This window comes from Talpa occidentalis, unplaced genomic scaffold, assembly GCF_014898055.3.
Source record: "Talpa occidentalis isolate TD23 unplaced genomic scaffold, MPIMG_talOcc4v2.1, whole genome shotgun sequence".
Lineage (NCBI taxonomy): Eukaryota > Metazoa > Chordata > Mammalia > Eulipotyphla > Talpidae > Talpa > Talpa occidentalis.
In genome coordinates this window covers 138,943,218-138,956,265 of record NW_026555331.1, presented here as the reverse complement: position 1 = coordinate 138,956,265, position 13,048 = coordinate 138,943,218, and the positions used below count along the sequence as shown (strand labels likewise).

Sequence of the window (13,048 nt, the reverse complement as noted above, 5' to 3'; positions counted from 1 at the left end):
GAGTGGGGAGAGTCTGGTTGGTCATTGGACTCTTTATCAGGAAAGCCTGTTTCTGGCCTGAGAGAGAGAACTCACCTTAGCCATTGTTTCCTCTTCTAGAAAATTGAAATACTGGAATTTCATGAACTCTGATATTGACCGATGTGTTAAATACTTAGAGTATGTGGCATCCTACTGGGCATTAGGAAGGCTTTAGAAGGCCTTCACTGGCTAGGAGAAAAGATCAACATAAATAAAATACTGCATATACTGTAGTGACAGTGTTTCTTTTTTTTATAGAAAAGCTATGAATAAGCACCTTCAGTTTAGGAAATGTCAGTGCATCTAGGCGACAGGCTTTTATAAGAAATCCTGTGTGTGCCGAGAATATAGTTTTCACAAAGCTTCCCTGATATGAAGGTGTACATAAGGACTGTAGAAGTACTCTTTCAAAACCCCTCACTCCATACAAAGAAGTTGCTACAGAGCCTGCCATGTTCTCCAGATTCATGGTTTCCAACCATTACACATGTGCTCATCTATAAAGAGAAAACTTTTACCAAAGAAAAGACTTGCATTTGCTGTGAGGTGAAATAAAGATAAGTGATTGCATATAAAGAAGTAACATGGAGCAATTTTTTATAAAAGTAAAAATAACTAAAAATAAGCATAGGATACACAATGATTTTATCTAATCCAAAGAATGCAGATTTTTACAAAACTGCAGGTTAAACATTGTTGGCAAAGGTATTAGCCAACCTAGCGGTATATATTGACGATTTTATTGCCTTTTAGTGATTTTACTTTAAAATTAAATAATCCTAAGGAAACATTCAGAGCTGTGCACTAACATTAATATGTAAGAATATGTAAATTGCAGCATTATTTTTAAAACTTAAAAGTTGGGAACAACCTAAATTACCCAGTTGACCGTTGTTTTAATGCACAAAAATGTTTTACAGACATCACTGATATTTTAACAGCATCTTTGAAGGAGTTCTCAGGGAGATGTATAACTTTATATAGTGTAACTCTAATTATTTTCCATGCACATTCCAAGCATGAATGCTGAAATATAGACTACAGTTATCTGTGGGCTGTTTGAAGGGATTAAAACCATTTTGTAATTTCCAAATACTCTGCAAGAAGTTCCTTTTTGTTACAAATATTTTTAAACACATGATTAGAAGCATGTCTTTTGAGTGTCCTGTCTACATCTCTGTCTGAGTCTACATTTCCATTCTTTTGCTCTAGAAAGCTAACAAGCTATCCTGGGAAAGAATTTCTACCAGGTCCCCATGTTTCCCACCAACCTCCCTTCTTTTTATCCTTTGAATTTTAATTACCTCGTGCATGTAAATGTCATGCCTTCCCCTTTCCTATATCTTCCTCCTTACAGTTTAGTTTATTATGTCTTGGATACAATCTTTATACCTTTACACATAGCTTTTCCTCGCTGTTTTTTTTTTCCTTTTTTCCCTTCTCTTGGGCTGTTACCTCAAGCAGTTCTTCTCTTTTTAGACTGACTCTTCTGCTTTTGTTCCCCCCTTGCTTCATTTTTCTCTTCATAAGAACCAAAAAGGGCCCTGTTCATAGCTAATAACAATAATAATAGTAATTCTTCTGATAAATGAAACCAGGGGGGAAATTACGTCTCCTAATAAAATACTAGATTTAAGTAAGGCCTTTCAGCCACTAAAGACCTTGAAACTACCTGAAGTCCCTTAATGATCTACGGAAATCTCTATCACATCATATTTACTTTGCTTATATACCTGCATTGGAGAGGAAGTTAAGGTGTCATTTCGTCTTAATTTTAAATGATTACTGGCATTCTGATTTCAGATTATGAGTTTCAGATTACTAGTTTCAGAATTTCAGAGCTGCATTCTACGTAGAACCATAGAGTAGTTTTTAATCTTTTGTAATCAACCATAAGACCAGCCTGAGAGTGCTGTCATTATACTTTTTAAAATAGAAAACTGTGTTGCAAGGTCTAGTTAGCTAGTCTGGAAACAATCTCAGTATTAACAATGAGGAAGACTTCTTCCATGTTTGGTTGAGAACAGGATCCTGGAGGGACCACTTAGTGGTTTCCTGAATGTTGATAGAATGACCAGGAAAGGCCAAGCTCATTCTGCAGTGGAATTTAATGTTGCTGGCATTTTAGCAAGAGCTACCCTTTAGTAACTGGAGACAAAAGAAAAAAATTATGTGCATTAATAATAGTGAGAATTCTATACTGAGATATACCATTGGTTTTATAATTAAATCAGACTGTCATCTAAGTAGGATAATTTTGGTCATCCTGTTCCAAAAATGACTAGAGAAGGCGATGGGCCTGCGTCTCCTCTAAATCTCTCAGTCTGCCACAGGGTCTTAATCAAGAGGCATTCTGATAATCAGTGTGCCATCGTTCTTTTACTTATGACAGTGATTAAGAGAAGTGACCTTCATTTTCATTGTCAGAATATCAGACTTTTCTGGCATTCTATTTTGGGGTTGGGGTTTTATAATATGGTATGACTAACTGTAGAACTTAGATTATTAATTCACTTTATGTTTTCCTAAATGGAAAGTTATACAGTTATCCCTTCAGCAGCTAGTGTGAGTAAACCTGAGAGAGCAGCTTGAAGTCGGAGATGGGCCAGGATTTAGCATAGAGAGGAGTGTGTCATTCATGAGCGGTTTGGGGTTAGTCATTTGACAAAGGCCTACTTGGACTTTACTTCCAAAAATAGGATGAATTCTTAGACTGAGGAAGCAAAATTCCTTTAAGATTACCTATAGACTTCTTTCTTTTTTATGATCTTGGATTTGAATTTAGTACCTGCCTCAAAGAGTTATGTAATCTCTATCACAAGTAATTGCTATCTTTTGAATCTGGTAGATAGAAACAAGGTTCTAGTGGGGGGAAAAATTGTAAAAAAAAGATAATATTATGAGAATATAAGCCTTTGTTAAAGTGCTTTTTACTGGTGGTATGGAAATGAAATTTTTCAGGATGGATTTTTTTTAAAGATTATGTATGGCAGCTGGGACAGAATCTATTTTCTCAGAAGATGGATATATTTTACACTTCTTTCCTTTTTTTTAAGATTTATTTTATTTATACAAGAATGGGGGTACAGTCCAGAGCACTGGAGGGTGAGAAAATTCACCAGAGACAGAGTGGGAAGCAGAACAGGCAGATTGACCGAAGTACACTGCTGAGGGGAGCAGCGGGCAAGTCAGGCGAGGTCTGCTGCGCCATGTGGGTTTCTCCCTGGCGAGCCGGGATTGAACCCCTGTTGCAGAGGCTGCGGACAGCTTCACAGTGCAGCGCTCAACTGCCTGCGCCACCAGGGAGGCCCTACATTTCTTTCAATCAGCTCCACAAATTTACTGGATACCAGCTGTGTGCAGGTCATTCTTGGTACTAGGGATACGGAAGTGAGCACATTGCTCTCTTGACACATATTCTTTGGGCAGGGCCTTGGGGCGGGGCGGGGGTGGGGAGGAGATAAAGCAAAATTTAAAATGTCTGATAGCTTTATGCAGAAAATTGATGGGATAGAATTAACAAAGTAGGTATCTTAGGTTAGGTATTCAGGAAGGGTCTCTGATATAGTAAATTTAAACTGAGGCCTAAATGAGGAGAAAATAAAAAGTCAATACGATCCTCTTAAGATGAGGGATAAGAGCATTCCAGGCAGAAGCCAAAGAACCTGAGCCAGATGGGGTGTTTACACACTCCCGGAAGAGCCTGGGAAGAGTGAGACGGGTGATGCGGACCAGGTGGCGGTCTGGATGAGGTCCTGTAAGACTTTGTAGGCTAGGTTAAAGGGTGGTTATATTTTTAATGGAAAAATCATTGAAATGTGTTAAGTAGGTTTTAATGAAGGGAAAGAGTGGAGATGCTGGTGGTTTGGATCAGGGTGCCAAGGATGAGACTCTGGCTTGAGTTACTTTGAAGAAATTTACATGTATTATGGAAACGATACAAACCTAAAGGAAGATGGAAGGAAGGTTTTTTGTTAAAACAGGAGATTGTGCAGGATGTTTTTCTGCTTGTTGTAGGGAGTTGTGTAGAAGAGGAAAAGTTTGGTGACGGATGGGGGTCTGGAGAAAGATTGAGGGGGCAATACCTTTGAGAACATATGAAGGCATCAGGTCAGTCGTGCGCGAGAACTGGCGTTTGAGAAGACCATGAACATTTAGGCAAACTGTTGAGTGGAAGAAATGAATGTGTATGGAGAGAGGATTTTGTTGGGGGAAATGAGGAAGGTAAAGCTGTTTGTAGAGTTGACAATATTCACGGTATGTCCTGGGGGTCCGAATGCAATGGGATAGAGGAAACATCACTGAGGAGAAGCTAAAGGAACTAAGAATTCAGGGTGTCAGAGGGGCTGATAATGTCACTGAAAAGGATAGGAGCTGGGGAGCAAGACCAGGGCCAGCACTGAAGTTCTCAGTGGTGGAAGATGTCACTGGTCAAATTGCCCTCTTGAATCCATAATGAATGGATTTAAATTCATTCATGTACATCTTGCTATTAGCCAGAGGAATAAGTAGCTAGCTTTCCCTCCCTTGCCCCCAGGCCACTTCTAAGGATAGCTTAGCAAATATGCTTCCTTTGATCAGATTCCTCCATTTCCTTCTTGAAGCTGGCTTATGCCAGTTTTAATTCTGCTTTTGGAAACTTATTATATAATCTTTGTATTTGCTGTATAAGAATTCCATTGAACTTGCTATTTAGATTACTTCCTACTTTAACTATAGTGAGTGACCTCCAGCTTTTGAGCTGGTTATTAATTTTGACATCTTTTTGGCATTAAATCCATTTCTTCCCCTTTTAGGATTTGGTATCATAATGAAAACACATATTCTTGGCTTCCTTTTTCTTTAAATGTAGATTCTTTTAAAAACAAATAGGAGGCCTCCCTCGTGGTGCAACGGGTTAAGCACCGCACTATGAAGTGATCTGCAGCACGAGTTTGATCCCCGGCTCGCCAGGGAGAATCCCACATGGCACAGCAGACCTCTCCTGTCTTGCCCGCTGCTCCCCTCAGCAGTGTATTTCAGTCAGTCTGCCTGTTCTGTTCCCCACTCTGTCTCTGGTGAATCCTCTCACCCCCCACATCTCTGGCCTGTACCCCAGCTCTTTTATGTATGCATAAATAAATAAATCTTTTTAAAAACAATAAAAACAAAATAAAAACAAATAGGAGTAGCATCTTTTAGTTCCCTTTGAAAAGCCTATTCACACAATTTAAGATTTGTTAATATTCCTGGTATTGGTGAAAAAATATTTTTTTTTGCTAGAAGGAACTTCAAAGATTATTATCCAGTTGCCTTGTTTTAAGGATGATAAAAAGAGACCCAGAAAGACTGAGGTATATCACTACTAACTAGTTGCAGATTCTGCCTCGTGGCTTCCAGTCTAGTATTTTTTCCACCATGCCAAATGCAAATCTAAACAGTCTTTAATAATAAATATCAGAGTAAATGTAGTTCCCATTTCCACTGTGATGGGGTTATAAATCTAGTATTCCATAGTCAGAATATCCTCTGAAGCTCTTGACAATTTGTAAGGGATTAGGAGGTGAATTTATAGGAGCAGATAATTTGATTTTTCAGGATGAGGATAGTAAGGTGAAAATACTTGCCTGAGCTCTTGAAGCTGACATAACGTTATGAATGCTTACTGTGTGCCAGTTATTGTTCGAATGCTATGTGTGCATTAGTTCATTTAATTTTCATGACAGTTCTATGATGTGCAGATACCATTTTTCAACCTAGTTCATGAATAAGGAAATAGAGAGGCAAAGAGATTCTGTCACTTACCGGAGGCTCACAGAGTAGAACCTGGGCAGTCTAACTGGAGTCTGATCTTTTAGCCACAGCTTTATTAAGAGTGGCAGAAAACTGAAATCAAGTCTCACAATTTCAAGTCCAGTGTATTCTGTACTTTTGCTACCTCTGATCATGAACATAAATCCTGTCAGACAGTGTGAATTACCGAGGGATTGAAAGATAAATTATGGAGACAGGAAAGAGATTAGTCTTTCAAAAATGAAACTAAAGGAGAGCAGGTTTATGGCTGCAGGTTTTGGTAAAGGATTATGCTGTTGAAGGGATAACACTTCACCTATTCTTAGTTATAAATGAACTTTTCTTATCCATCCAGCCCATTCCTCAGACTCCATATTATCAGAGAGGAAGAAACAGAAAAGAGGAACCCTTGTTGAGTTTAGATCTCCTGAACACACAGGATCAGTTCAGAAGTTCCCATGACACAGGGCATTGAGAGTGAGCTCCTTGCTTGGTTCCTCACCCAAGAAGAGACCGGCCCAGGTCCACCTCTCCTGAGTAGGAAAGGCTCAGCTCTCTGAAGAGACTTCTACCCTGGTGCAGGCTGCCACGGGCTGGGCCTGGCTGTCTGAGGTAAGACAAAAATCTCTCCAAATGTGCACTGATGCACAAAGCCAGCAGTACTGCTGTCGCTAGAGAAGCTGGCAACATCTCCACCCCTTTATTAGCTGATACACCCCAACTCTGGTCACCTCCAGCCTGCTAGGAAAGGAGATTCACATTATTACCCTTAAAAAATTTATAGCCTGAGATATTGCAAGGGGAGCTAAGAGTCAATCTTTAATAACTATATTAAAAAACTATGCCTACTTAAAAAAAAATAGATCAGTTTGGTTCTGAATAGTCTACTTTATGTGGGCATTTGTCCTGAAGATAGAATATGGAAACAATTTAATGTGTTCACTTACTGTTTTCTCACAGGAATTCATAAGCTTATAATTAAATTGCATCAGCCACAGCTGCCTCAACCATCTGTAGACAGGCCCCGTTTGTCCCTGGGATAGAGCTACCATTTTCCCTTTGGCACTTTACACCTATTTATCTTGCTTCACAAGTCACTTGTTTGATCTCTCATTTCTTCGAGATTATTCTGAGTGAAATTTCTGGATAGGTGGCTGACCCAAGGTATTTCATTCTGCCCACAAATCTGATAAATACCCTCACAAGAAGAGGGGGAAAAATAAGGTGAAATTTCCCCCTTTTATTTACATACTGACCCCAATATCAGAAATTACTTGAAAGTATGTACAACTATACCTCCTTTACTGGGAGTGGACACAGAAGCAGGCTGAAATAACCAGTTTTCAGCATGACTCGACACCATGTTGTTTACTTTCTCTGCCTGTTAGTCTGTGGGTCAGCAGATGTGTTATTCTGGAGCAGTTGCCTGTTGGAGTGGAACGAGAAAAAGCATGGCATGTTTTCCTATTTTAATAATCTGTGCTTTTCTTTTTTAAGACCTCTAGTTTCACATCAGCTAAGCATGACTTGGATTCCTCCTCCAGAATTATTAAATCACTTGATGTTCTGCTAAAAGATACAGGACAGAGGTGGTGAGCTTTTTAGCTAAACATTTGTTCCTATTGTACTTTTTTTTTTTTTTTAAACAAGTGCTTGAGGAGTGCCAGAGACTAGTCGTCCGAAAGATTGAACAAACGAGCTCTGAACTTGATCTGGCCAAATCACTAAAATATATCATTAGGAAATGTTTAGTAGTGAGTAAAATCTTAAATCATGTAGATTAAAAATGGCTTGCTACTTCCACTTACGCTTCCATGAAAGCAGTTTTCAAAATACGGTCTCTTAAAATATCTTCAAAATAGTTCCTGGTCGAATAGAAACAAGCGTTGGGAAAATTCTCTTGTTGCGGAGGTTTCATTAGTGTGGAGATCGCCTTGCCAAAAGGAAGAAGAACATGCCAGGGCAAACACACTCAGTCCCAAGAATGTTCCTTCTCTGAATTCCTAGCCTGTTTTTCCTCAGTCTCCTCCCCTTCTCATCCAGAAGTTCCATTGTTGCCGTCATTATCCAGAGTTACTGCCCGCATCTTGTCCAAGCACACACATAAAGGAACTGTCTGCTCCTTTCTATGTGTGCTCCTTTCCATTTGTTTGCTTTGGGTATTTTTTCACATGAAAGCCTGGTAAGGGAAGGATGGAGAGAGTTCCTCAAACGCAAAGTTTATAAACTGTTTCTGCCTACTTTAGAAGAGTCAGCACGCAGATCTGTGTCTCTCTGGTATTCTTAGCCTATTGGTAGCTTTGTGTTCTCTAGAATACTTAGGTACCTAAAAAGTATGCCTTAACAGAATCAATTGCCTTTACGAACCGAACTATTGGACGTTCCCCTTAAGTCCTCTTCTGAGTAGACTGGCCATTGTTAATTAAGTCCTAGATCTTTAGAGCTGATAGTCCCTTTAGAACAGCATAAAGGTGGAGATTTTGAAGTTCATATAATCCAGGCCACAAAAGTGAAGTGACTTGCCAAAGACCTGTGGTCAGTAGAATCAGGACTGGATATCCATGTTCCTGTGAGTACTTTGCTCTTTCCAGTCTGATGCTGTCCTCCAGCTCAGTGTTTTATTCCTAAGAGGACTGAAGCCTGAGCTCCAACCCACTTATTACTAAAGTTTATGTTTACCAAGTCCTTTTTTGGCTCTCTCTAAATATGTACTCTTGGACTCAACCAAGCCAAAAATCTAGATTTAATTAAAACCTGTGTGGAAACTATATTGATCAAAATGTTATCTCCATGCCTTGTACAAAAAGGGAAGCACCTTAATCCTTCAGAGACAATTTTGATATACATTTAAAAGCTCTTTTCAATACTGTTTTCTTGACACATCTTTGAGGTTCCCTATGACTTCAGAATTGTTGATGCTTCGTTCTTGCTGGAAGAGCGACAGCTGTGTGTTTTGAGATGTGCCAACTCCCCATTGTTCTTTCCCCAGCACCGAGGTGCAGTGATCTGATTAAGCTTGTTCCCCAACTAGGTTCTTTTTAAAGAAAGCCTATGAAAAATAAAACTTAAAGAAGCATTTGTATATAACACTGTTCTAGCACTCAGTAGCCTCCCACCTCACTCAGAATGAAAGCCAGTGTCCTTGAAAGGACCCACAAGTGTTCATCATGTTTCTGATCTTACTACTAGTGTTCCATTCCCAGTACACTTCATTCACTAGTCCCTTTGCTGACCTTAAAACATCAAACTCCTGATGTGCTTTGCACTTGGTTGTTCATGCTGTAGACACTTTCCCATAGATATAGACTGACTCCTACTTCACCACCTCCTCCATGAAGCCCTCTCTGAGGCTCTCCCTGGCCACCCTATTTAAAATTGTAACCCCCGCCCTAGCATTCCATTCTGAGTCCCCTTTGCTGTGTTTTTCTCCATAATACTTGCTACTTTCTAGCATTGCACTCCTGTTTGTTAGAGTTCTCCAGTGACTCTTGGGCCAGCATTGGGAATTTTAACCATAGATGTTGCTTCACTACTTATGAGAATTCTAGCAGAGGAGGGAATTTATTTTTATTTTTATTTTCAGAGGAGGGATTTTAAATTACTTGTAACTTCAAGCAAAATACTTTTCACAAGTCTCTTGGATGATATACTTTATAGTAGTTTCCCACTCTTCAGAAAGTTTTTTGACAATTGTGACAGCAGTATTCTTCTTTGTATAGTGAAATTTTGAGAACTACATACCTTCTAGCCTGAGAATCTCCCAATTTCTTTTTTTTTTTTTTTTTTTTTTTTTTTAATAGAGGCATGTTTTTTCTTTATTTATTTGTTTGCTTGTTTGTTTGTTTTGTTTATACATGCACTGGGTACAGTCAGAAGCGCGGGAGGGTGAGAGAATTCACCAGAGCCAGAGCAGGGAGGAGAGCAGGCAGAAGGACCGAAGTACACTGCTGAGGGGAGCAGCGGGCGGCAGGAGAGGTCTGCGCGCCATGTGGGACCCTCCTCTGGTGGCCGGGGAGCAGCCGGGGATTGAACCGGCGCCGCAGAGGCCGCGGGCAGCTTCGCAACCCAGCGCTCTACCGCTGCGCCACCGGGGAGGCCCTCCCAATTTCTTTTTAATGAATTTATATTATTTAAACAAGAGTGTTTAAGATATGAGATGTCAAATAAAATACTTGAGTTTAGTGTGTCTTTTCCTATAGAGTGTTTAACACTAGATAATCTATGTACAATCAGGTCTACTTTAGAATGTTTGTTGCTGTTTATAAATTTATTATTTGAAAGTAGTTTTTTCCAATTACTATATACATTGTAGAACTTTTGGCAAGTCAAAAGTGTAGTAGAAATAATGGAGTCTCAGATCTCACTGCTGTTGACACTCATTTTCACATTGCTTAATCCTCATTCTGATGCAAGGGTGGGGATGGCAGTGATGTGATTTGAAAAGTAATGGAGAAAATACTCCCACCATGAAGAATTAAATACTGTTAACGTATGTATTTGCTTCCAGTTTCTTATCTATGTGCACACTTTTTTAAAAAAGGAGCAAATTAAAAAGCACATTATCTTTTCTTAAAAAGGAATCATAGTGATAGAGATAAATTCATCTTTAATCATCATTCCCTGTTTTGTTCCCTATTCCCACCAGGACCTTAGCTCTGTGCTCTCACTGAAATACTTTTTGTAAGTTTAGTATGTGTTGGTCCAGTACAGATTGCTGTACTGGCTACTCCAGAGAATAGTACTGTTGCTTTGTGTTGGTTTAAATGATGCCATGCTTTGGAGAGACTGCTCTGCAACTTCCCCCACTTCAGCTTTAGAGCAATTCAAGTTGGTGTACACTGATCAAGTTCATGACATTGGCTGTACAGGACTCCCAATATATGAATGTACTAGAGTTTCTCCAGTCTTTGCTAATGGGGTTGAATTCGGTTCTTGACTTTTATAAACTGTGCTGCCATGAATATCCTCACAGATGTTCTTGAATGCTTGTGTTTGTGCTTTTCTTGGATTGTATAGGAATTTTTATCCTGCTTTTTCTCCTTAAACATTAAGACATGAACATTCCCATTGGCTTATTAGTATAGTCTCTTTATAAACATACACTTTTAAAATCTACTTTGAAACATCTCTAATTTCCTTAATGAACGTTAATATGAACTAGTAATTGGACACAAGACTTCTTGCGCCAGAGTAATTTATTGCGTGGATTTGCTTGTAAGCAATAGAGAAAATATTAAGTCATTTCTACACAAGGATTAAAAACCAAAAATAAGAATCATAATTAGTACTTGGAGGACCAAAATAGCCAAGACTTTGTATTCTTATCCCGTTTCGAAGTCTAGAGAAGTTAGAGTTTTTAGACATGACCTGTGTCACCACTCATCCTTGAGGATCCTCCTCGAGTGCCAGGTCCCTGCCTCTTTCCTGTCGTCATCCTCTCTCACACGTTCTCTCCCGACTGTGTCAACTCTGTGCATATGGCAGTTCTTTCTCTCGTGTCTGTTCTACTGCTACCGTGACCTCTACACGAATAGTGTACTGTCTTAGTTATTTTCTACCATAAACAGGCACATTGCATGACTTGTCGGTGTTGACCACATATGTTTTGAATGCATGTGAAAGAGAGAAGATGAAGGTGGGGTGGGGGGGAGGAGCAGAGTTGTGACACAAGGATGGTAACTTTAGGGAGAACTTCAGTGTGGAGCAGAGTAAGGAAGTCCTGAAAGGAATGAGGTGATAAGTATGACAAATGACAGCTTTGACAATGAATCTGTACTCTAGAATACTGCCATTTGCATTTGCACAAACTGATTAAATCATTCATTTTTACCTTAGAGATTAATTTCTCCTTAGAATTCAAGTATCAATTTTTTGTTAAAGTCTACACTCTATTTTCTTGGAATAAGTCAAAAAGTACAACTCCCTAACAGACATCGCCATCTTACAAAATTTGCTTTTTAACCCCTTGGCCAATTTCTTGGTTGCCCCAATATTAATCAAAACTGGGTTTCCTGAAATGAGTAGACTGAAGTTAAAGGAAATGTTTTGGTCACCATTCTTATGAAATTCTTTGTGGTTTGGAAGCGGTAGCCCTTAGCATTTCAGCAGCTCCATTCGTATTCCGCGCAGTGTAGTCCAGTGGTACCAGTATGTGAGCTTCCCTTGGTGTCAGCTGGGATTGGTGACATTCCACATCTCTCTTCTCTTTGTTTAGACACAGTTTGGAGATCTGCTTTCAGTATACAGATTTGCTATTTTCAGTATGTGAGCTTCAGAAGGAGAAGTTCAAAAGCAGAACCTCCAAATTTAGAGATTGAACCATAAAACTTTTGGGAGGCGAGTCAGAGTAACTTTCTTTTTTCCTGGCACTAGTTATAAACCATTTAGTACTATGAACTCTCTTGGCAAGAACCTTTAATAACTTTTGTATAAGAAGCTGAACTGCTCCTGAAATTTGCTTATTTGGTTAATAGAACAGAAATATTTTAATTAATTTACGCTGTCAAGAGAATATTGTGTTGTCAGTAACCAAAGATCTAAGATGGAAAGTGTTGAGTTATTGGTATCATCGCCTTTTTCCAATACTGAAATTGTTTCCAATACTGAAATACTTTAAAACTATTTTTTCCTCTGAATACTGTTTGCTGCTAATTAACATCTCTTTTTACAGGATTCATGAATAAAATTTTCCATCCCAACATTGATGAAGCGTAAGTAACTATTTAAGAATGTTTAAATCTTAGCAGCAACTGCTCTCGATTAGAGTTCATCTCTCTCTATTATAAAACCCAATTATCTTTTTGGACTTTATCAGCAGATAGAATAGTATGAATGGTCACTTTAACTGTAGAATCCCAGGGATATGACATTCTAAACCACTTAGTTTGAATTCTGCTATTGGACTGCTTAGTTATTTCCATTGTCATGAATGGGTCCTTCGATTCCCTTGGTGTCAGCTGGGATTGGTGACATTCCACATCTCTCTTCTCTTTGTTTAGACACAGTTTGGAGATCTGCTTTCAGTATACAGATTTGCTATTTTCAGCCCTTTACGTATTTCTCAGTTCTTGAGATTAAAGCAAACGTGAATGGGTGTACTTTCATTTCATGAATCTTAATTATCCCTTTCTTTCATTCTAATGTTTTACTGGTGATATTTTAATGTGATAGCAGTGCCTCCTGAACGCCAGTGCTGTTGAATATAAACCACTACTTGTTCTACAGTTTTTCCTTGTCACGCACTAAATTTTGCTAT

The 13,048-nt window shown here is 39.0% G+C and overlaps 1 protein-coding gene across 13 annotated transcripts in view; it reads left to right on the top strand.

Annotated features, from left to right (window-relative positions):
* The window catches only part of UBE2H (ubiquitin conjugating enzyme E2 H), a 98,957-nt gene that overhangs the window by 60,321 nt on the left and 25,588 nt on the right, over nt 1-13,048 (top strand). For 8 of the 13 annotated variants that reach the window (XM_054692665.1, XM_054692659.1, XM_037513092.2 and 5 more), the window contains exon 4: nt 12,464-12,503. The exons of 1 other annotated variant lie outside the window; for it this stretch is intronic. In XM_054692665.1, coding sequence (XP_054548640.1) covers nt 12,469-12,503 — 35 coding nt within the window. In that variant the 5' untranslated portion in view covers nt 12,464-12,468. Of the gene's footprint in view, nt 1-6,259; nt 6,406-6,656; nt 7,386-12,463; nt 12,504-13,048 lie in introns of those variants that run through there. 4 more of the 13 variants (XM_054692662.1, XM_054692660.1, XM_054692663.1 and 1 more) reach the window with 4 other exon arrangements.